Source organism: Ochotona curzoniae, unplaced genomic scaffold (assembly GCF_017591425.1).
Source record: "Ochotona curzoniae isolate NIBS_2020 unplaced genomic scaffold, NIBS_Ocur_1.0 contig_4105, whole genome shotgun sequence".
NCBI lineage: Eukaryota > Metazoa > Chordata > Mammalia > Lagomorpha > Ochotonidae > Ochotona > Ochotona curzoniae.
Window position 1 is genome coordinate 11,474,634 of NW_024466129.1, and position 25,457 is coordinate 11,500,090.

The following is a 25,457-nucleotide window of genomic DNA, read 5'->3' on the forward strand; positions in this document are numbered from 1 at the left end:
CTGCTCAGTGGATGCAAATGGCATGATTGCATGCCACATCAAGGGCGTCTTTATTGGCACATAGAGAGAGACTCCCAGTATTAGCAGGGTCTGCCCAGATATCTAAGGCCACCATTCCCCAATTTGTTCTCATGCCTGTAGAGATACAAAAGGAGTAACACACTACCAAAAGCCTATGTTGAAAAGCTCTAATTACAACATGGATGTAGATGATGGAACCTAACAGTGGCTCAACCAACTTTCCCTCCTATGAGATCCAGGCTGACACCAGGTGTGAGGAACAGTGTAGAAAATGCCTATCCTTTTCCCAGGGCCTTAGCCTCTTTTCAGAAAACCAGGCTGTCCCAGCCAAATCTTTACTACAGGAGTTCTAGGGAAGGTGCCCCTTTCCTAGCCATACCTACTGACTTAGAAAGTCAAGGCAACATTCCAAAGAAGACAGAAGAAAACTATCAATCCAGTGCTTTCAAAACATATCCGTCGGAAATACATGAGAGTGTGTCTTTCAGATTTTTTTAGTTCGAGAGACAAGAATATTTACTGGGGGTTAGGAGTCAGAGAAAAAGGCAAGAGTCTGAATCTCCTACATGGGTCGTAGGGATTGAGTACTTGAGCCACCACCTGCTGTCTCCCCTGTGAGCCTTAGCAGGAAGCTGGAACCGGGAGCAGAGCTGGGACTCACACGGGGCATTTAACACTCACCTGTCCTTCAGCTTCATACCAGAAGATGCCTCAACAGCACCCAAAAGGTCAGCGGAAGGAAGAAAGGGAACTGTTAACCTGCCTCTGTGGCCAAATATCAGCATGAAAAGCTGAGGGTCAAACAGGTCAGAATAAAGAGAAGGAATAATACAAGGAATGAAAAAGAACACAGGTCTAAACCTACCACGTGATCCCACATGAACAATACAACATGAGATGCAAAATGTGTATGATGGGGATTCCAGGGAACCAAACTAGAAAATCAGAGATGTCTGATTCAGAGAAATCAAGGAAGACTGGGGGCTTTCTCCCCCAAGGACAGATGCAGGTCACACCAAGGAGCCATGGCAACAGGAGGTTCTTCTTGACTCCCCAACAGGAGTGTTTTCCATGGGGAACCACAGTGAGGCAAAGGCATGTGGCTAATGACAGAGAATGGGAAAAGGGAGAGAATGCACAGGCTTAGAAAGCTTTGTTCTAGGAGCTTAATAAAAACACTTATATACTTTTAGTTTATATGTTTTGAGTATTAAGGAAAAAGAAATCTCACAATAATTCAATAATAAGGAAAGCGATTCTACAAGTCAGAATGTAGGATGATACAAATTTTCTCCTATGAAACAGTCTACTGTTGAGTAGTATTTCAATGTTTTTAAACAAATACGCATCTTCTTGTTTAAAACATACTGTCTGCTTAAATATACCCTGCGGTGATTTGAAAGACAATTCAAACTTAAAAGTTCAAGAAAGAGATCATTTTTTAGCTACTTTCAAACTACTGTCAACTGATTATAAATTCAAATTAGATGACATAAATAGCATAAAAGGGAATGCTAGGTGAATATTTTGGAGAATTGTAAACATGCAGTAAATGTGAAGAAAGTAAAAGGCAGTGCACAAAAGCAATGATGAAACAGAAGGCTAGTTTTAGGAACTGGAAGAGAGGAGCTTATAGACTCTGAAAATGAGGAGAAGATAAAGAATGGGAATAACTGCGCATCCCCTAATTCTCTCTTTTCATACTGCATGCTTGTGTTGAAATGCCGCACTACATTACATAGGAAATGTACAGATACTCATTGCCCATGAAACCCAATCATATATGTATGCGCACAGACTTAAGAAAAAGGAATGGGAACATACAATGTCTTTGTCAGTAGAATAAGCAATGATAATCTTTTCACAATCAAGAATTGATCATATTTGAGATACAGATCATACCCCCCTTAATCATTTATCTGTTTTCAGGAGTTTGCATGGTGCTTCCTTTAGGGTAAATACTTGTTAAAGGAATGAATTTAATTCTGGTAATGAATGAGATACTTTCAGGGGGAGTTTCTGACAAACTAATTCTCAAATCTACAGGTAAGATGAAATGGACAGAATGATCAAATGGCCTTCAAAAAGAAAAAAATAATAGACAATTGATAGAAAAAGTTAGCAATAACATAGCTCAGAGTTACAGGTCTTTTAAAGAAAAATGTATTTGAAAGAAGGAAAGGGGGCTGGAGAGGGTGAGAGGAAGGGACAGGGAGAGGAAAAGAAGGAAGAGAGAGATTGAGAGAGAGCGTGAGAGAGCGTGAGAGAGCGTTCACAAGAGGCTGATCTACTGGTTCACTCGCCCAATTCCTGCAAAGCCTGGGCCTGCGTCAAGCTGAATCAAGGACCCAGAACTTTTCCCGTGTCTCCCACACGGTGGCAAGGACCCATGCATTTGTGCCATCATTCGCTGACTCCCACAGTGCACAACAGCAGGACATTGGTTTGGAAGGGGAGTCAATATTTAAACTCGGGTCCTCTAGTAGGGGATGTGAGTGCTCCAGGTGGTGTCCTCACCATTGTGCCAAACGCCTCATAACTTCATGCTGGATATGAAGTTGGATCAGTATTTGGGGCATTTGCAGCTTCAAGTTCAAAAGTTTGCATAAGAACAGAAAGGCTTTGTGAGAATTGAGCCAACTGAAGGAAGCCTCCTGCAAGAAATACTACTGGGGCAGGGGAAATATAATTGCTAATAAAGACCAAGAATACATTTCTAGAAAAAAAAAACTCAGAGTAGAATTAATCAAAAGCCTTCAGAGGATTTTATGGGTCATGCAGTTATAAGTGATTATTATTCTTTGTGTTACACAGATAAGTTTTTAAATAAGAAGGTTATTAAGCTACATTGAGGTTTATAATTTAAGTTGGTGGCTATATCACATTTGTTTATTTTCCATCTAGAAATCTAACTGCAATGCTAATACAGTAATCAAATAGGTATATATGTACACAATAATAAAGAGAACAGAAGGATGTGAAGAGGCAGACTGATGAGTACTTAGGAGTGAATCTGGGTCCAGGGAACAGAAGCCTAAGAAATCTGTAGCATTATTAACCCCAGGGAGGATATGGGAGGCTCAACGAGTAGGGAAAGGTCATATAAAGTTGAGAAACTGGGTTGAACCAAGCATTGAATATCTGTTGATGAGTAGGAGACAAAAGGGAAGAAAACACACAGGCTTGCATTATTTCAAAAATCTAAGAAGGAAAAGGAAAGGAAATTAAACAGCCAACAGAACTCTTGGACTAACTTCAGGTTTATCAGCAGCAATACTGAATGCTAGAAGCCATGGAGCTACACTTCCTAACTTTGAGGAATAATAATTTTTAAAGTACAATTTTACATTCAGTTGAAATTCTTAAGTTGAGTGTGGGGGGAAAATCCAAACATTTGTAGCATTTGAGAAATCATAAATTTCATTTCTCAGTCTCCTTTTTTTCAGATTTCATCTGGAGAACGTGCTCCAGGCAAATGGGAGTACACGAAGCAGGGAGATGTACATCAAGGGAGTGCATGAACAAGGAAAACAGCATGACATCCAGGACACAGTCACTTGAGCCTGGCACAGCCTGTACACAAGCCCCAGGGTGGCATCAGACTACAGCAAGGCTGTGGACGGTCCTGGGAGAGACCATCAGGAGAAAAGAAAAATGTAACAACTGATAAAAGTCATAAAAACAGGGAACGTGATACGACTAAGTGTTTTGAGCAAAGAAACAAACAAACAAACAAAAAGGAGCATAAAAGAAATATGACCACAAGGCACTACTTAGGTTTACCATGCAGGATAATTTACTTAGCTACGATCCACTAAATGTTGCTTATAACACTACTCTTTTAGCGTCCCCTGAGATTACAGGACAAATTAGAGATGCCACCAACTTCAGTAGTATCAAAGTCAACACAAAGTCCATAAAGGGTACTTCGTGTTAGGGGCAGGGAAAAGATATGTAAGAAAGGGTACAAGATTACCAATATATTCATTCTGTAAGTTGGAGAGTTAGGACTCCTGTCTAATTAATGGAGTGTGAAAACATGGTGAGGATATTACTTTATCTTACAAAGATTATCAGTAGAGAAAAATGCACATACTTATACATAGGGAAAAGGAGTGAATGAAGAGTTAAGTGTCCTGGATTACCATGGGTCATAAGAGACAAGTTAATAAAACAGCAAGCTAATTAGCAAACTAATACTTTTACTATTTAATACTTTATCAGGAGGAACTGCAGGCAGAGGTAACAGTCATCTTTATGCTAGGGGGTGGGATGGGTTAGAAGGGCAGAAAGGGACAGTTCTTTTCCACTAGAAACCATTTCATAATATTTTATTTTTTTTTAGATTTTATTTATTTGGAAGGCATAGTGACAGAGAAGGAGCCGGGAAAGGATGAGAAAGGAGAGAGTGAGAGAAGGAGTATGAGAAGGGAGAAAGGAATGGAGAGAGAGATCTTTTATGTGTTGGTTCATTTTCCAAATGGTGTGACAGGTTGGGTTGAAGCCAGGGGCACCATCGGGGTCTCCCAAATGAGTGGCACAGGACCTACTACTTGGACCCTCATCGTTGTCTCCAAGTTGGTTAGCAGAAGGTGGACTGGACTGGAGATAGGACTCAACTCATCCACCTGTTTGTGGGTGTTGCAAGAGGCAGCACAATACCTGCCCCTATTATTTTATTATAAATCATTCATATGTAGAACTTTGATATAAAGAACAAACTTAAAAGTAGATAAAATATATATATATTTTAAAAGCATCAGGTTGTGGAAAAAACAGTTTAGGATTTTGTGAGGGTTAGGAGAGGATTTTGCCACGAGGTTATCACACTGAGTTGGTCTTTTTAATTTAAGGGAGGGTGGCTGGATCTATTTGGAGCAGCCCAGGGCCTTGACACAATGAGCTTTTTGCTAACCAACCCCAACGTGGAGCAGACAAAGGTTTTACACAGATTCCTTTTTAAAAATTTATCATTTTTATCAGGTTTTTTTGTAATGATGCTTTTATAGTTGATCGGGGTGGGATGGATCAGGGATTAGGGAAAAGTGGGTGTGATTATTGTTTCTAAGTTTTCTACTTCCTCTTCCTGTTTCTGGGGGAAGGGAGGAGACAAGGGGATGAGCCATGTCCATTCTCCCAACTGCCCCAGCACCCGGGGATGAGGAAAGGCCACCCGATGTCAACCCAGGGTCACAATGTGGCATGTGTGCTGAGGGTTCTTGCCAGCTGGTTTCAATAGTTCTGAAGTGCTTTAGATCTCACTGATCAGAGGATGAGGACATTTTTCCAATGTCTATTGACTAACATAGTCGACCTTACAGTCTCATTTGACCAGATTTTTGCTGTCATTGTTTGCTGGGATAGTTGTCCAATTTGTTCTGTTCTTCCTCTGTCCTCAATGGGCTGCCACATCTTTCATGTGCATCAGGGCCTGCTATCCAATGCTCTTTTACAATGAGGAGGACCAGTTCTCACAGGTGGACCCAAGAGTCCAGGCCAGGTGACTCAGGCATGCTAGACTCCCTGCATCCGGGGCTCATGGGCTTGACACTCACTATGCAGATGGGTCCAAAGGCCTGGGCCAGGCAACCCGGAACCCTCAACCTCGGGACTCACAGACCCAGCACCCATCACTCAGGTGCGCCCAAGGACCTGAGCCATGTGACCCTGGTCCTGCTAGACCTTCTGCCCCTGGGGCTCACAGATCCATGTACCCACCACACCCAGACTGACAAAGCTCATCTCACCTCAGCATCCACCAGTGGGTGTTGCAGCCTGGCCCAATCCAGTCAGTGTTCAGTCCCAGCCCTAACATGAACTGGCCAGAGTTGAGGCCTGACCTGACCCATCCTGCACCTTATTGTGGTTCTCAGATCTGCCAGTGGATGTTATGAACTGGTCCAGCCTGGTTCAACCCCAGAGCCCTTGCACATGCATGCTGCTGGGTACAGTAACCCGGCATGGTCTGGGCTCTTCCTTGCCTTGGTTCTTGCATTCACCTGCAGGGACTGTGTCCTGACAAAGGAGTATCCCAAGCTTCACACAGATTCTTAACAACACTTAAGCCCCGCCCTGTGCCAGTTTTTAAATCAAGCCAAACATGAACTGTTTAGAACATGTCAGCACAAACTGAATACAACATACTAATTCAAAATAAAGAAGTATGTTGCTTTGGTTTTGTAGAGAAAAGTTTTCTGAAAGAGAAAACTAGAGTTCTAAAAGGCTTGGCTGTGCTGAATTCTCTTAGGGTTTTGCAGGGAGAAGCTAATGTGATTTTTTTAATCTTAGAGTGGGGCTTTGCAAAGCCTGGGTGAGTGTCAAGGCAGTGGTGCCCACGGTCAGTCTGGAGGCCCAGCTGACACGCATTCCAGGTCTCTCTCCTAACAAAGCTCTATTTTTCCAGAATGCCACGTTCAGCCCTCCCAAAGGCTCACTGTGTTTTATGCTCCATGTTCATGCCAGGCAGGGATTTACGTGCTGGGAATTCAGCCCACAGACAGACAACGCAGCAAACAGGACTCGTTACTCCGACCTTCTCCAAGCCCAAGGAACTCAATCTGAAGCACACAACTCCCCTACCTCCGGTATCCCAGGCATTCTTGTGCCTACTTGGGAGTAGGAAAGCAGGTGACAGATCCTTTCGGTACCTTATATCCTCCAAGAAAGCCACACTTACCTCTCCTCTCTGTAAAACCTTTTCTAACACTCAGCACGTGTGCCCTCCCAGCTCACATAAGCACGTGTCATCATTATTGTTTACAATGCCAAGTCAGCAGGGCTAAACTCTCCTTGGGACAAAGAACAAAAAGCAAAGAACAAAGCACATAGTTCTTTTTCATGATGCAGGCCTGAGGTTTGGACTTGGACAGAGGTCTGGAACCATCTTCTGGCTTAAGTGACACTGTTAGGTCGGGAAGGAGAAGCTTGTTGATCTCAGGGAGAACCTGGAGGGTGATTATAAAAATTAAGATCTCAATGGAAATGAAGCCCTGATTCCAATAGGCCACATCCATTGGAAGGGACTGGGTGCCTTCCCCAGTGAAGCTGTGAACTGGGGTACAATAGTGGGAGTGGATGTGCCTAGAGTGGCAATGGGTTTGGTTATGACAGGAGTGGATGTCGGCTTGCTGAGAGCTGCTGGGCTCCTGCTGCCTGTGGCTTCTCCCGCTGAATTAGGTCATCAGTCACGGTGACCTCACTACGACTGTTCTCTTTCTGCTGCTGCCAGGAAGGGGCATGAGTAGAGACAAGAAAAGCCCATGTCCACTGCTTCTATGTACCCGTGCCTTGGTGTACAGCTCTCAAAGGCAGCCTGGCTCCATATTGTCACCTTCATTCAAGGAAGCCAGGCCTGTCCATACCAGGCTCTGAGACCTTTGTGGCAAAATCAGCTAACACTCATCTCATCAAGAGAAAGCCTCTACACCAAATCTTCAGAGCTCTCCAACAGTGGTCCTCAAATTGTGTTCCCCAAGATCAGCTGCATCTGGAAAAGTGTTAGGAACACACATCCTCAGGTCTTGCTCAGATACCCACTGGATTTGGTACTCCATACCCACAATGTCCAATGTAGCAAAGATCCTCACTATTCCAAGCAATGCTACAGACAGCGAGCCACTGATGAGGGACTAGGGAGTCTCTGGCCAAGAGGAGAACCCATAGGAAGCATCCCAAGACTCTTCCAACTCTAGATTCCTCTTTCCATCTCCTTCCCTTATTAAACATTATTTAAGAATAAATGTATTTGTGGCAAATAAGGTATTTTAGAATACAGAGAAATTTGAAAGCAGTTAGAGGAAAGGATAAAAAAGATTTGAAAGGGAATCACTTCTTTTGAAGATAGGGTTGGAACTTGGTATTGAAAGACAAGGACTGATGTCAAGATGAAGAAAGATACTGAAGTATTTTGATTGCCACAGGAAATAGATAATCACATTTCGGTGATGATTGAAATTGCATTTTAAAAAGAACATAGTAACAAAATATTAGCAGGAATCAAAGCAAATCAGGAATCTAAAACTGGAAGCAGTGCTACCAATTTTCCTTTTATTCTAAAAACATTCCATCTATATTGTTCACTCAAAAAGGCACTTAGTCATGGCTTAGTGTGTGAATCTAGCCTGGCAATACAGACATGGACAAAACTTGGATGTAGGGCAACTCACAGACAGAAAGGGAGATAAGCAATCAAGCCATTCATTTCAGCACATGGTGAAAACTGCGCTAACAGCAGGAAACAGAATTGGCCATGGAGTATGTGGGAGGCGCACCTGCAAGCACAGCTTGGCTGAGAAAATATTACAACATTCCTGTGAATCCCCAGCTAACACTTCCTTCAACTCAGATGACAATGACTCTTCCTGGCAAACAGTATATGAATGTTTTATTAGTCCATTTGTTTGGCATAAAATATTAATAGGGCATTGTCTCTCTTGCAGGGATTAATGTGCTGTGTCACTTCTTGGTATTCCAACTCTGGCAAAGATTCTGACAGTTGCCTTGCAATTAAGGGCAAGGGGAGCAAAAGCCTATTTATTTAGTAAAATAAAGAACCTGCAATTGACTTTGACATTTTTCAGCAATATTTATTTCATGGACCAATCTGGGGCTGAAAGTACTGTGTGAGAATTTTTTACAAAGTATGTGCCTTAACAGAGGGCACCTTTTAAAACATTTGTTTATTTTTGTAGAGAGTCAGTTTTATAGAGATAAGGAGTGACAGAGAGAAACATCTTTCATCTGCTGTTCACTCCCCAGATGGCCACAATGCCCAGAGTTGAGCCAATTTGAAGCCAGGAGCTTCTTCCAGGACTCTCACCCAGAAGTGGGGAGAGTCCCGAGGTTTGGGATAGCTTCTGCTGCTCTCTCAGGCCATAAGCGGAGATCGGGATTGCAAGGGGAGCAGCTGGGACACGAAATGGCACCTTTTGGGTGCCAGAATTTGGAGGTGGATGATTGGCCAGTTGAGCTATTGTGCTAGCACCCAGAGGGCACTTTTGGACAAGTGGAGATGACACTAACTGCCAAGAGCTGCCCATGATGAAGTGGCTCCAGATCTGAGCACGTCCTCCTCACACTTATATTAAAATATATTCAGGAAGTAGGTGCTTTTTTTTTCATTATTAAGAAAATAATGACATTCAGATAAATTACTTTCATAATCTCATTTTCAATACATGATTAGACCATGCTAACTTTTCTTGGCATCTTGGGGGCTCAGTGTAAATCGGAGCCAGCTGTAATATGCCTTAGGGATTGAGGAATCTTCATTCAACAATTAAATGCTTTGAACATGAAAGGATCCATCAAATGGAAGCAGGGGGTAAATCTTGTCCCTTCACAGTATCTTCATTTTAATTTATTACTATTCATCTTTATGTCATCTGTCCATTTGTCTGTCCACACATCCACCCATCCTCCTACCTACTCATCACCCATAATCTATTCGCCTGGCGTCCCTCATCCATACATCATTCATATATATACCACTCTTTCTTCATCCACTCACCCATCCATACATATTTATCATTCATTCAACTACTCATCCATTCAGGTATCATCCATGATCATTTATCTATCACCCATATATCATTCACACATGTATTATCCATCTATCAGCTACCTATTATCTATCCAACCCTCCATAATCTATTCACATATATATCCACATTCATTCATCCATCAGCCATTATCATCCATCCACTCACACATTCCTCATTCATTCACATATGCATCAACTCTAACCCAGCCACACACGCACATACTCAATCTGTCCATTGAGTATGGATTAAGCACTTCTGGATACTCTCCTGGTGTCATATGAGGATATAATATGTTCCTGCAGGTTTTCTCCATTTTATCTCTCCTTATCGGCATGGATGGTGGGGATTATCTGTAGATACAACATCTGGAGCCAGGATTACCCCATGGGAGCACTGGTACCAGAGCAATGAGAGGATAAGATAAGGTAGGTTTTTCTCTGGCTTCCTCCTTAAATTCTTCCATCAATTCCTGGTTCCTAGCCCATTGCCAGCTTGTTTCACATGGTTCTCGCCATCCTTGTAACACAGTTACCACTGTCTCCTCTCTCAGTTCCCTTCAGGACCAGAATGGTAATAGAAAGCTGGCTGCCCCTGGCCACTGCATTCTCCTGGTGTGTGTCCCCCTACCCCCACATCCACTCTTTTATGTGCCTTTGAGAAATGCTATTGAAATGAAACCAAATTGAATGCCCTCTCTTTTCCTGCAGTAGCTCTTCCTGGTGCAGAGAAGGGCCACAAAATCATGGATTACAGCTTCCTCTTTCACCAAAATGCCTCCCTCAAGGAAAGGTCAGCCCTTGAATTGAAGGTATTGTGGCTTTAAAATGGTAAGATAGGGCCCGGCGCGGTGGCGCAAGTGGTTAAAGGTCCTCGCCTTGCATGCCCGGGATCCCATATGGGCGCTGGTTCTAATCCCGGCAGCCCCGCTTCCCTTCCAGCTCCCTGCCCGTGGCCCGGGAAGGCAGTCGAGGATGGCCCAAAGCTTTGGGACCCTGCACCCGCGTGGGAGACCAGCAAGAGGCTCCTGGCTTTGGATCGGCATAGTATCGGCCCGTTGGGCTCACTTGGGGAGTGAATCATCGGACGGAAGATCTTCCTCTCTCTCTCTCCTCTCTGTATATCCGCCTTTCCAATAAAAAAATAATAAAAATAAAATCTTAAAAAAATGGTAAGATAAAGTATGCAATTAGATGAGATCGGGCGCATTCAGGGTCAGATACATGAAGGAAGCGGTATGGAAGTGATGGTCTTGCCCACTTCCCTGTAGCCCTTGAACCTTTTTTACCCTAATTAAATATGTAAGGATTGTCAAAATAAAAAAATTAAAAAAATAAAAAGAAAAAAAGTATGCAATCAATAAGGACTTAGAAAGAAAAAGGATCTTGCTGATGCCTTGCCTGACATTGTCTCCATGACATCAATCTCTGACTCTTCTCATGTTATGCTTGGACATACTCAGGTCTTGGACTGACAAAGAAATATTGCTACTTCAACCACACTGGGCACATCAGGCCTGCTGCCCTCTGCTCAGTGTTAGTAGCCCCTTGGGTATTTCTTCTCTGTACCCATTTCCCTGCCTGAGTCTAGACCGGGGGGCAGGGGGGCATTGCCCCCATCTCCTTTTCCTTTGGCCACCCCACTCCGCCTTTTGTTTTAACTCCTGCTCCACAATTGCCACCTTTCTCACTCTGACCTATCCATCTCCTTCTGTGACTACTGGGAAGTTGCAAAAATTCTAAACCTTTATTGTCTCCCCCACTTTGAAATATTGCCAACAACATCGTGTCTGAAGTTAAATGGTATTACTACAGTCAACCAAGTGCTCATAAGTGCCTTGCAGTCACTGTCTGTCTTTTCCAGATGTCAGGCTCACTGCTTTCCCTTCCTGCAGTCCTCTAAACCCTGCCGGCCCCAGTCTGAACAAATCCAGAAACAGTGGGATGCAGTCTCCTAATGGGCTTTCTCAGTGCACCTGCTGTACGTGTCGGACCCCGTTGATGATTTCTCCTTGCTTGTCCAGTCTCTCTCCAGTGACTCCTTTGCTTGCTTCTACCATACTTCACAAAAGAAAAAGCTGACTTTGAGATGTTTACAAATTTATGAGATCCATTTTTTTTTTATTATCAGAGTTTTCCCTCCCAATCCCACTATTTCTCTATCTAAATCCAGATTTGCATTGTTCAGTGGAGTCCTACGTCTGTACACTGGTTCTCTGAAGTAAAGGTACTTCATTTAGTCTTTTGTCTGAAAGGTAACTTGAATTGGCTGCAGATCTCGGGAAGCACAAGGAGCCTCCATCCCTCAGATTGTAACCAGGACAGCCACCTGCTTCCATCTGTAAGAACTCCCACAAGAACACCTCATCAATATGGAGACTACTGAGGAAGACATGATCATATTAGTTGGCTACTTGACATGGACCTCAAACAACCGAGGGCCACCTGGGAATTTTTTTGGTAATCCAGCCCGTAAGACACAGCACAGCAGACATCCTCTGATCTGCAAACCAAATCCTAGGAGAAGAAACTTATTCAACAGCTCAGAGGTAGGAGAAGGAATAACCCAGTCCCTCAGAGAACTGGCTTTTGTTCTGAGGGCCTGGACTGTTCTGTTCTGACTCAAGTGTGGTGTCTCGTCAGTGTCTTTAAGGGAGCGACATGTACAGCAGGTGCACTGGGAAAGCCCGTTGGGGAGACTGCATCCCACTGTTTTTGGATTTGTTCAGGCTGGGGCCGGCAGGGTTCAGAGGACTGCAGGAGGGGAAAGCAGTGAGCCTGCCATCTGGAAAGGACAAGGGGAAACCTCAGGAGTCTTGATAGTAACAGAATCCCAGCTTAAGAAAGCCATGAAGATAGTGGAAAAACCCTGACTTGTCAGTGGGTGGTAGGTGATCATATTTGTTTACATCTTAGTGCATCAGGATTTTGCCAAGTTCTAGTTTCTTTCAGATGCTATCGTTATCAGTGCTCTGGACTTACTACCTCTGGCTCATGGGAGAGAAGTGGAGCTATCACTTCTATTCTCAGAGGTTATCGTCATGTGGTTCACCAGACCTGGTGGCATGGCCTTGGAAAACCTTGTCTCATGTGATTGGCATTTTCAGATGCCAAGACTCCGGTGCAGGCTACAAGGGTAGGCAGAATCATATTCTACTCCTCTGATGTCTATTGCTCTTCACAAGCCTGTCAAACATCAGTCTCCCTATTCCTGCAGGGTCTTCGGGATACTCTGGCTGCGCTTTAGCACACGAGCCACAACAACATAGATTTGCAGTGTCAAACAGTAGAGTCTGCATGTGTTAGAAACAGAGGCAGAGGGACCCTCCTCACAGGCAGAAGCAGGGACAAAGTGAGAGGATGGTGGAAAAGATGGTGATCTTAATAATGGTGGTGGTGGGGAGGTGGTGGTTGGTGCTTTTCCTAATGTTTATTGTAGCGGGGCTCAGGTCGTTAGGCACAGGGATTCTATCATTTAGGAAGCTTTCACGGCCTGAGGAGGTTTGGCTTCCCTAGTGCCTAGTGAAGATGACCCATAACACTGTGATTCATACAAACTGAAAAAGAGGAAGACTGAAAGACTGAGTTTCATATCTGGGTCAGCATAGGCTGTATCATAGAGGAGGCCAAGAGGGTACCAGCTGCTTGGGAGTTTGCAGCAATTGAGCATCATCGTAAAGTGCATATCACCCAGTGAGCTGGAAATGTGCCATCCACACACTCGGGGCTTACAGAGTAAAACAGGGAGGGGTGGGATACCTGTATCTGTAGCTGTATGTGTTATCTACTCTAAGAGCGCTGTGTTTGTAAAGCCTGCATAATCACGCACACACAACACTACAGGTTGTGCAAAAATAGGCAACAGCAAGCTCAATTCCATTTTAACCATGTGCTCATGCAAGTGGGGCAGGGCACTGGAGTAGAACATATGATTGAGAAAGAATAAATAACAGTAGCCTTGCTTGGATTAATGCTAGAGCTGTGCCAAGATCCAAGCAAAACTAACTCTTTGGAGAAATAGAAAGTGATGGATTAAGAAAGGTTTTTTGAAGTGTGAGAGGCCTTTAATACGCCGTGGAGGTGGGTGTGTAGAGCACACGGAGCCCCAGTGATCGAGGCTCAGGTGCAACAGGACACTGTGTTGATTTTTCCCAAGGCTGTGTAAATCCTTTATAACCTGCTATTGTCAAGCAATCGGGAGCAGCATGCAGGGCCAGCATTTGCACTATGCCTGCGTGGGATATTTGCAGAACAAAAGCACATCTTAGTACAGAAGGATTCCGCTGGGTATCTGCCCTAGCTTAATTCAATAACCAACTCTATCACCCTGAAAAGGCCTAAGGAAACCAGGAAACAAACAAATGTTTTCTCAGTGCAGCTGGGTTTCTATGTAAAGTGGTGGAAACCTCGGGACAGCCAGCACCTAGTGGCTTCCATTTATTTTTTTTCCACTCACAGGCTGTACCACATTTAGGATTTTTTTGGGACAGGTTCAGTGTAACTCAGCTTGACAATGCATTCTTGCTGCTGTTTTTACCTGTGAAGGCTGATCCAGTTTTATTGGGGCCACTACGTTTGGTTCTCCTTAACACAGATGTCCAATTTGGCCACCAGTGTTTTTCATGATCTTTGGCATCCGGGAAGCCATTCCAAATACCCTCTGCTCTCCCCCATCAAGCGTCCTTTTTTTTTTCCAGGCTGGTTTCTTCTATATTCATCACAGCTACTGGTCAGGCTAGCTATTGAAGTTTTATTGCCTTGAGTCCTTCGATGTGAGAGTCCACCAATTGTTAATTGCCCAAGTTTCTAACATATTGCATGGTACATATGGTGATTGTTTGTCTAGTCATTCGGGGGTGGGGAACTTTTTTTTTTTTTCTGCCAAGGGTCATTTGGTATTTACAGTATCATTTGTGGCCCATGCAAAGTTATCAACTTAAAGATCAGCCTGCTGTAGATTTATTGCATGTCAAGTCCCGAGTGCCTATGGCCTTGGCAGAGTCAGACCACATGAGCTTGCAGGTGGTAGATGTCTCACAAGCAGGACAGTTTCCGCCCCTGACCTCATCAAAGGATTTGAAAATGTTAACTCGATGTTCATAGTATCTTGGGGGAACTCAGGCAGGTTACCAACCAAAGAAAGGAAAGGGCAATGACCAGTAAGAAGCATGACTGACACTGCAAACCTGTTAATTCTCATTCTTGATTGCTTCCCACTGGATGCTGTATAGAAATTGAGGATTTCAAGAAATCTCTGCACCTACCCCTCTCCCGGAATTTTGTGAATGATTCAGTAATCCAGTCCCAATCTCCTCTGCTCATCTCTTTAAATGTTCACAATCACTCAAGGCAAGACACGATTTTATTATTAACATGCCATTTTACCCAGAACCACAGAACCTGACATTGAACCCTGGCAGTGGGATGGAGAATCTGCCCTGAACCAGTTGCTCTCTATCTGGGAACACTGGAAAAGGCTTATAGACATCTTGGATGGTCTCAGCAAGGGCAGGGGTTGGGAGAAGCAGGTTACTATTGGCATTCAATGTATAAAGGGCAGAGATGCTATCAAATCTACAAGGCTCGGGGCAGTTCCCCACAGGAAAGAGTCATCAGGCATTAACTTGCCAGCACTGCTGGGACTCTTTGGAAGACTTGGGTAGAGACCACGACACTGTGACCCTGCACGCCTGACTGCCTCTTACACATTTCTTCCTGACCTTCTATGCCTGTTTATTTGTAATGATTTTTTCCAGGTCTATATCCCCCTTCATACTGTCCGCTCTACATTTCCATCTCCAGCAAATTCCCAGTTCTCAGGCTAATTTCTAGCAAATGTTCATGCTAAATAATTGCTCACATTTAGTCTATGACTTCTGATACGCTGTGTTCACTTGAAAAAAAAAATCTCAAGGATGTGTGACAGAACAGCAGCACGAGAAAGTGACATTTGCATATTCTAGATTTATTTTGGGCATAAAATGCATTATCGCATTTAGCTTAGGAAATTAGAGCAAGCAGAAAACCAGAAACCCTGCAACCAAACTTCAGGTCCTGACTGCAGCTAATTTTTCATTGTCCTTGAAGCTAATCATGCCTGCGGAAACAGCATCACCAAATTGACTGAATGAGATTTTCAATTAACTCAAACAGATGGCTGAAATTTTCCAGGTGACTTTCCATATTAATTCAGTGAGTTTGCTGGACCAGGCCCCAGGAGGCTCGCCAGGGATGGGGGCTGAAAGGAAAGCCATGAGATAGCTGGATCTCTGGGAGAGAAGCGGAAGCCAGAAGTTGCACATTAAAAAAAAAAATCCTAGACGAGATTGTCAGCCAAATAGATCCAAATCCCTCAGCGTGTACATGCAGAGTCAGGCCCTGGGTTGGCTGCTTAGGAGCCAGGCCCATCCACTCTGGAAAAATGTTGGTGCCCAGGGGAGGGAGGAGAGCCGGCAAGGATGAGGGCAGGGACTGCCTCTCCAGCATACAGGGTTTTGTGTCAGTCCATTGGAGGGTCTCATGGCGTGTTAAGTTTTGTGGAAGAAAGGAGGGTTGAATGAACCTCAGTAGTATTCTACAGAGGTCTCAGGCTTCTGTGCGAGGACTTGGGTGTTGGATGAAGATCTAAGCATCCGTCCCTGAGCCAGGGGACCCAGAGATGCTGTGGCCAGAGGCACCTGCTCCTCTGGTAGCTGCCAGCTGCTACAAATAATATGGAGTCCTGTAATTGAATAATGATGACCCCCAGCTAGTGGTTTGGAAAAATTTGGACTATTTGCTGAGCCCGAGAGTGAGTCACTGTTGGCATAAATAACCCCATTTATACAATTAGGGATCTAAACATGAGTGGAACCTGGTGCTACTAAATTCTCCATTTTCTTGAATTTCTCACCAGTATTCTCAACAATCAAAAGTTGAACGATGACAGAACTGCAGTGTGTAAGGATAATCGGCACTCGGACTGAATTTGTGGATCAGAGAAAACTGAGCCCCGGGTTACTTCACTTGGGTAGATGTTACACAACTGTTTTGATTTTTTAAAAAGCTGTAACAACCAGACATTAATACTATGTCCATCACATTGGCAATATGATTCACAACTATTTTTTTTTTAATCTTACTGTCTGGGAAGTTTGGCCTTATTAAAACAGAGTGCATCACACAGCTGTTGGAATTGGAAAATTACAGAAATGCTTGGAAATGATGCTCCTGAACCAGGGGACTGCTTTTAGAAATTCCAGCCCCACAGATTTCCTGGGAAATACTGTGACAGTTCTTCCATTACTTTTGTTAGCCAGGCTGTCCCTGCACAGATCTACAGTCGATCTCAATGGAACCCTGTCTCAAGGGAAGCTAATTTGCTCCTGAAATTAACCAAGAAATAGTAGCAGTCCTTGTTGGCTGGTATTCCTTTTCCTAAAGCACCAAATCACAAAACAGTCCTGAAAACTTACCTTTCTGTTGGGTGTTTAAACGGTAGCAAAATAAGTCAGATTCCACAGAAACCAAGCACTTGAACCTTTATCTTAGTATTTTTCATAACAGAAGCAAACAAACCTCATGCGTGGGTCATCAGGTGGCATCATTTCCAGATCATGGGTGGGTCCGTTCAAGCCAATCACGTGCAGGGAAATGCTGGGGTTTTCGGAGCCGGCCTGGGGAGGGACAAGGACAGAGACGTGAATGAGCAGCCTCCTGCAGCCTCTCCAGCAGAGGCCCAGGTGGATCTCCGAGAACTCTAGGGTCCAACACGCAGGAGCCACGTGCACACTCAAGACAGGTGCTTCATGTGCAGAGCATCGACAAGGCTGAAGAGGCACTTGGGCTGATTTGCTTCTATCCTCTTTCTTCCAACTTGGTTTATGTGCATGAAGTGAGTTCCTCTATAGACAGGAAGATGGGGCAAGACCAGAAAGGCCAGCTCAGGGTGATAAACACAGGGTACAAGGGGGTCGGATATAGTGAAGGATTTAATAAGGAAAAAATAGGAACAGTTCTGCTTCCCGGCTCCCTTCTGGGAAACAAGTACCTAGAAGTGTGCAGGAAAGTTGTGGCATTTCTCCTCCAATGTACTGGGTTGGTCTGATACTCTTATTTTCTAGCACCTTCCACGAAGTGCTCTGTTTAATGCAGGAAACGAACCTATCTGAAGGCACAAGCAGGGCAGATTTACCAACTTACAACTTGGATTTTGGAGTGGGTGGGGATGGGGCAAAGAGCACCCCATCTGTGCTTGCCAAGCATGTTGTTTTATATTACGGCATGAGCTCCCCATCCTGAGCAACGTGGAACATCAAAACCCCATCTTCAGAACCTGTCCTAGCGCCGTTGGTGAGGATCGCAGGTTGTTAGTCTTTGGCTGGGGGAACTTCCATAAGGGTCACCATGAAAATTCTTCCTTCTCCGGCTGGTCTGTGTGTGAGTAAGGGCCTGTATGTACGTATGGGTGAATGTGCGTGCATTCATGGAACCATATGTGTTGGTGTATGTGTTTGTGTATATTTTGAGAATAAAAAGGAATCAGGAAGATTTGGCATCGGTCCACTCCGGTCTTTTCCATGCACTAGAGTTCAGTGCAGTCAGTTTGACTGAAAATAGAGCGCAAAGAGTGGAGTGTGTTGCCATCCAGATGCTCTAAGAATGGGAAAAGCAGAGGTCCAAGCTGTAGCCTCAGCAGACTTGTGCTCCTTCTAGGCTGGGACTCACTTGGATCTTGATCATACCCATCCCAGGGCTGTGGAAAGGAGTATGTTTTGCACAAGGTTTGGACTGATGATGTCCCCTCAAAATCCTCTGTTGAAGCCCTAAGCGCTGGTGTGGCAATGTTTGGAATGGGAGGTCTATGGCAGGTGACTGGGGCTGGATGAGGCCATGAAGGTGTGACTGCCACGACAGGATTAGTACCTGTGTAAACAAAGGAAGAGACCAGTGCTCTGTCTTGCTTCATCTTGTGAAGTCGTAACAGGTAGGCAGCTGACTGCAAGCCAGCAAGAACACTCTCTTTCTCCCCAGCAAGCCAATGGGCCAGCACCTTGACCTCAGACTTAGCAGCCTCACAAGCTGTCAGAGATAAATGTCTGTTGTTTAGTCACCAAGTCTGTGATCTTCGGCTTTAGTGGCGGGAGAGGGCTAGGGCGCCAAGTGTTTCCATTCTCTGACCTGTGGGTCTGGGAACTTACTGTCTTCTGGTATGTTATGCTTTTCTCATGGCTCTTACTGAAAACTACAGGACAGCAGGTCTATAGAATGTGCATGGTGTAGGGGGCGTGGATGACTGACTCCCAGGGCTTCCTGGTGGGATAGGGAGCTGAAGTTCAAATGCTTCCTGGGGAAGACTTGCAAGGGGTGTTTCAGAGGCAGTCTTCGGCAGAATAAAGGTGGGACTCAGGCACTGAACTGCTCACACTCCTCTCACCAAGTGGCCTTGCAGGTATCCAGTGAAGCCAGTAGACCTTCTATTTCCGTGAGAGCTGCATTCCTAGTCTCTGATATTAACCTCTTTTCAACGGAGCAGGCCATATGGGTTTTCACATCAGCTCCTCCACTCACTCTGGATTGATGTGACTGGATAATGAAATGAGGTTTGGATGTCCTGTTGCCACTACTCCCCAGCTACTTCCACTCCCTACCAACTCCCACCCCTCAACACTCCACTGGACCCTTGATGTTCCATTGGCTCTTCAGGTCAGAACATGACTACCTCATTCTCCTCAAGTTTCCTGTAATACAATACCAGAAACTGAGTCGCTCATAAACAACCATGATGTATTTCTCTCTGTTCTAGAGGCTAGGAGACCAAGATCACACATGGCCCTTCTTGCTGTACCATCACAGCATAGAAATTCAACAGTTCCCCTGTCTTGCTCACTAGACACTAACCTCGATCCCCATGGCCTCACTCTCATGAACTATTCTAACCATGACCTCCCAGAGGCCCCATCCTTTAATATCATCATCTTGGACCTTAGATTTTTACATAGGAATTTTGAAAGACGCAAAATTTTGGACCCAATCAAAACCCAAAGACAGTGCAGCCACACCCAGACCCAGGGAGCAGGACTGGAAAGGAGCCCTCTGCTCACCAAATAGCCAAGCTCCCCACAGGAATTTAAGCAGTCAGTGTTGGCAGTACGTGAGCTTTGACACCTGGAATTCAGGATGAAGCCAATGCATTTTTTTTCAGTGATGCTTAGGCAAATGATTAACAGTAGTCCCATTATCTGAAGTAAAGTGAAGCAGCCAACAAATACAGCTCAACAAAGATAGGAACTTAATGCAACATAATGAGAAATAATGAATCTCTTCTCTGTTTACTGCATTACTCATAAACACGTCTGATTAACACATTTCCACACTGAGACAGCTGGGTGTGCGGGGTGCAAGCATGAATAATCAAAAGCATCTGCTCTGTCTTTTTTTCCCACGTACCTTGGGGTAGTGGTAGGGCTTCACTGTGGGGTAGACAGAGCCCGTGTAGGTGGGGAGCTCCATGAGTGGGACGCGGGAGTCGTTGATGGTGGCGTAGGCGAGCCTCGTGCCATCTGGAGACCACCAGTGCGCAATGTGGGTCTTCAAGATCTCCTCTGAGGGAAACAAATGGAAGAGAGAGATGTGAATAGGCAACAAAACAATCACAGGTCAGAGGTGCACAGGCATGGTGGTGAGCTGGCCAGGGAGGAGGTGAGGCCCTCAGGGGTCGCTGAGAAGTATCTACTATGTTCTGCCCAGGTGCGCAAGAACTGTCCCAGGCTGCTGACCAAGCCCCAGCACTAGAAAACCCAAGGAATCGAAGCTCAACAAATCCGTGCGAATCGTTCTTGCACAAACTTGAGCATTCCGAGCCCTTTGAGGGCTTTGTAATGGTACTCTTATTGTGCTGTTCGACATGACATTTAGTTTGTTTTGGAAAAGTGGAGGAAATTGGTGTGCACACTGAAGCATGGTGCATCCGGACAGAAGCAAGAGGGAAGGGAAGCACTATGGGAGGGCTGGTTCTAGAAAAGTAGATCAACTTCCAGAAGGCACCCAGGGGCTCATGCATATATGCAGAGCGCCCTCATCAAATGCCCTGTGAGAGGAAAGAGTGATCAAAACCCAGTATGTTTCTCCCTCTTAGGAGAAGGGTCTAATTTTGTGGCAGAAAATCAGAACAGTCCCATTTGAAATGGAAATGGTGATCCTCTTAAGCCTCAGCAGGAACATCCTTATTCTGTCTTGTCCCACAGTGTTTTGGCTGATTGTAGTTTTAACTGTAGATGAGTCTTGTCAAGCTTTAGAGCCATTCCAGAAAGAAAAATTCCTTATTTGTTTTCTGACATATCCTAAGAGTTCACAGTGTTGGGAATCAGAGAATCCATTAGGTTCTGGTAGTGAAAATTAATTCCCCCTAATTTGTTTTGAAAATCAATGTAAACACATAATTATACAACAGGAGGCCCATTCAACTGGTATTTATGAGGGTATACTTCAAAAGTGGAAAAATGGAATCAAAAGGTAAGTTTATTTTAGCACTCTTTTTTGAAATCCATGTATAGCTTTTTTTCCCCCAGAATATGTGTTTTCTGTGAACTTTTTATGGACCCTACTTTTAGTAGATAAAATGCATAAAACTGCACTGTGTGTATGGTGGTAGTGAAGAGTTAGTTAAAGAATCTGGAAACACATTGGGAAAAAATGGGCACACATACAGCCACAGACAGTAACATACACTGCAGCAAACCGAAAGTGCAGAGAGGGAAGACTGCAAGCTGGTCCAACTTTGACCCTAGTGGCTTCTGAGAGGGACGTGGAGGATGAGATTTGATCCCAGGAGGACTCAGGCCCTTGTCAGTGGCAACGCTGTGGCTGTCATCCATGACAACATCTCCAGTCAAGTTCAGAGGATTACATGGGTCCGTCTGCAATGGTTCCTCCTGGGGCTGGGGCTAGAGTCAGAGTTTGAGCTCAGGGCAGACCAACTCATTTCCCCCAGGCTTTCCCATGTGTCTAGCAGTACTTGGAGCAGCAATGGTAGGAATGACAAACTCTTACTTTAGGTTCTTTTTCCAACTGATTCCTCCTCCTCCACTGGAACAGCATCCCTCAGACTCACCCACGCCCTGCAGAGCCTCCCTGTGTAAAGTCATGGTGGCTTTCTGTGTGTGAGTTCCATCACTATGAGTAAAGCTTCATGACACATGAAGCCTGTGACAAGACTGAGATTCCCATTCCCCACTGCCTCCCAGGATCTAGGACACAGTGTTCAGTGAGACAAAGAGTGCCAGAGTCCTGGGTTCGAGCCCCAGTATTGCTGCTTATGTATGAGCCCCCAATGAGGGTACATAGTAACATCTTCTAACATCCCTTCCATGGTGCCCATGCAGCATCCCTCCCAGTGATGCAGGACCTATTGCGAGGCTGACAAAAATGGAAGGTCCACTCAGGTAAGTGAGAAGGAGACAAAAAAGATGCATAGCCAGGTCTGAAAGTCTGTAATTTTCCAGCGTCTCTAGCAGCCGGGAGAGTGACTTTCAGGTGCAAGCCTGGCATGAGATGATTCAGCAGGGACTTTATACAGAATCACCTGATCTGTCTGAGCTACTCGCATGGTATGGTGAGTAATAGACTCCAGCCGATGCTCTGCTGCAGAAAATAGGCACCATTTGCAATGTAATTTGCGGTTGATTCTGCTCAATCAACTTCTGCACTGTGGGGCTGGGAGGAAAGGGACCAATCAGAAATCACTTTGAATGAGTAGAATCGAAGGCATACAGGAGAGAGGAGCAGAGCCTGCAGAAATCAGCAGAGGAGCCCTGCAGCAATTTCCACATGACATTCATTCATAGGCAACTCGGGAATATCACAAAGAGAAAGGTGGCTGGCTGCAACGAAGCCTTTATCAACCAACAAGCACTGCAAAAATAGCCAGCCATAGTGATAAAACGCTTGACCAGTCAACTCATCTGTTCTCTTGGAACCCAGAGCAACCTCCTGCAACTACAGAGATGGCATGTTGCACAAGCAGGCCACTTCTTTCTTACCCAGTATGTGTGGTGGGAAGTGACTAGGCAGCACAGTGCAAAGTTCACTGCTCATGTACATTTATCTTTGTTTACATCTCATTTCTATGCTTACATCTCATTTCTTTGCTCATCCTCACGCCTAAAGGGAATACTACTTCTCTGGGCTGACCAACAGAGACCATGGAGAATCTTGCATGTAGGGGACAGGGACTGAGAAACATGAGCCAAGTTTGAACCTAAAGATGAGCTGAGAATTTTCTGTTTGCATCAATGCCAACAGCAAATGCCAGGGTATTTCCACTCACTTCACTGGAATGTTCAAGGATTTAGGTGCATGAAGCAATCACAGCAGATTACACAATGCAGTGGTTGGAAGGGAACTTGGAAACCCTTCTATTTTGGGGATGACAACTATCTTGTGTGCATGGCAGCAAAGGTTAGCGCTTTCCGATTGCATCCCGCAATGAGCTGGTAGTATATAAAAGGAAACACTGCCAAGCCCAAAGGCCAGCCGCACAAAACTAGGACAGCTTTGGTTTATTTTCTGGAAATGTCCTTTAACACATTGTTCCTTGGCATTTTTATTTTTCTGTATGTTAGTTTTTCATTAAAGAGATAATTAAGTGAAAGAAACCAAGGGGCAAGGAACCAGGCGGATGGAATCTTGACATTTTACCATTAATTACAAATGTCCCGATTCTGCAAACAATTTCTTCAGTATCCCCAGCTTAATGAGGCAGTTGGCTTAAATGCCATGCACCAAATGTAGTTTAGAGGCAGAATTTCCCCAGTCAGAGTAAAACAACATATTTTGTCAAGTGAATTGCATAAACTCTTGCCTTGCAATGAAGTACTTTGTCTTTCTGAGCAAGCACAGTTGGGTAAGAAAGTGGATATATCTTCCCTTCCTCTCCTTGCTCTGCTGGAGGACCAGCTTAGCATTATAAAGGAAAAATTCATATTTGCTTGTCTAGGACTATCTTTCTTGAAGATATCAACAGTTATTTCCATGGAGCTTAAACCCATGTAAGGATATGGGCTGGTTTTGCCCATTTCTTGTCACTATATCTTGAAGGAACCGATTCCATTATTTGAAGTGCAAGCAGTGGTAAGGAACTATCCAATAGAATAAAATCCCTTTGGGTCAACCTGACAAAGGAGAGGAAATCTTCACATTTTCTGGGTTGTTTGGCGGCTGCAGAATCTGAGGCAGCCACATACCTATATAATGTTCAGTGTGGTTTGCATGGGGAGCACATTTAATTGGAATGCTGACCACCTGAGGATGGGGGAACCACGATGGCGGGTTGTAGGGTGAGAACACAGGTCCACAGTCTGCCAAAGTTCTCCAGGTGGCTTTGGGGCACATTCTTGTTAAGCATTAAAAAGGAAAGGACTGATGGCCTTTAGGACTCCACACATGAAACTGGGGACACGATAGTAAATAAAATAAGCTAGACACAGGTAAACACTGTGAGAACTCACTTACTCCAAGTTTACAGAACGCCCTTGGAAAGTGCATATTATCAAAGCATCACCAGTGGATTTCAAAATTTTGTGCACCAAAATACATAGTTAATTCTATTTGCTATAATCTTTTTGGAATGTCTTTGTGTGTGGGAACAGTGAGCAGATGGCTGGGGTGGGAGGAGAGAAGTGAAGGGTAGGGAGATATTGGTCAAAGGGTCCAACACTTCAGCTAGACGAGAGGAATAATCTGAAGAGAACTGCAGTGCATAACTGTGACTACAGTTAATAACAACGTATACTATAAGATCACTGAAAAATGAGATTATAAAACAAATTACGTGAAGCAATACATATGGTGAGTAACTTGATTTACTCATTCCACAGTATATTCATATTTTTAGACAACATGTTCGCCACATATGTACAAATTCCAATCATCAGTTACAAGACAAAATCCTCATGGCTGACTAGAGAAATACCAGATATAGGACAACGATGTACACAACTGAACTATAAATTATGAGGGGGAATCTCACACCAGTATGGCCACTGTCCTTACAATAAGAGACGAAGAGATACAGGGGGAGAATGTCAGGTGATCACAGAGGCAGAGGACAGGGTGATGCTTCCAAGAAACTTAGAGCAGGTCATTTTGCAAAGAGGAGATGGAGGTTCCAAAGAATCTGTTGAACAGACTGGGTACTCAAGTCTTCAAAACCCTGCACAGTAGTTTGGGAGGACAAAGAGTGGACACTTTTCATAAGCCGATAAACTGCCATGAAGAACCCCAATACACGTATGATCACTGTAGAAGTCATGAGGAGCTATGAGCAAGATAGAAACATCTCTTTTAGAGGAAATTAGATGAGTCTGCTAATTGCCTGCCAACATCCACCCACTCTCTCTGCTGTGAGTAAAAGAAAGATGAAAGCATTTCCAACCTCCTTTGAAGGCAGGTGTGGCACTTGATGAGTTCTGGGTCCTAGCTTGAACAGGAAAGTGGGAGACGGCCACAACTTCTCTTTTCCCCTTCCTGCTGACTTGAAGGGGACACAGGAAGACCTCCTTAGCCACGAAGAAAATGTTAACTCTACCATGGACCTGAGAGATGCATATGTGTGTCAAATGTCCTTGAGGGTATTAATGCCACACAGAGTTCTAGCAAATTCACGGATTCCATGCTCTACTGTCAATGTCATTCACAAGTGGGAGGCAGAACTACCAATCAGGTGCCATTTTTAGAGGTCAATAAAAACTCAAAGTCCACGAAATGTTATTTCTCCTGTTTATATTCTGCCAACTCTTTAACAAGCGAATTTGTCAGACTGGTGCTGTGGCATAGCAAGTTAAGCCTCCACTTATGGCTTTGGCATCCCTATAGCATTATAGCACCCCTATAGCATTATAGCTGGTTGGAGTCTTGATTG

At 44.4% G+C, this 25,457-nt stretch overlaps 1 protein-coding gene across 1 annotated transcript in view; it reads right to left on the reverse strand.

Moving 5' to 3' along the window:
- DPP6 (dipeptidyl peptidase like 6) overlaps positions 1-25,457 on the reverse strand; it is a 768,584-nt gene that overhangs the window by 113,817 nt on the left and 629,310 nt on the right. The window contains exons 9-10 of the mRNA XM_040984381.1: positions 19,988-20,142; positions 17,117-17,214 (exon numbers count right to left, since the gene is read on the reverse strand). Coding sequence (XP_040840315.1) covers positions 17,117-17,214; positions 19,988-20,142 — 253 coding nt within the window. The remainder of the gene's footprint in view (positions 1-17,116; positions 17,215-19,987; positions 20,143-25,457) is intronic.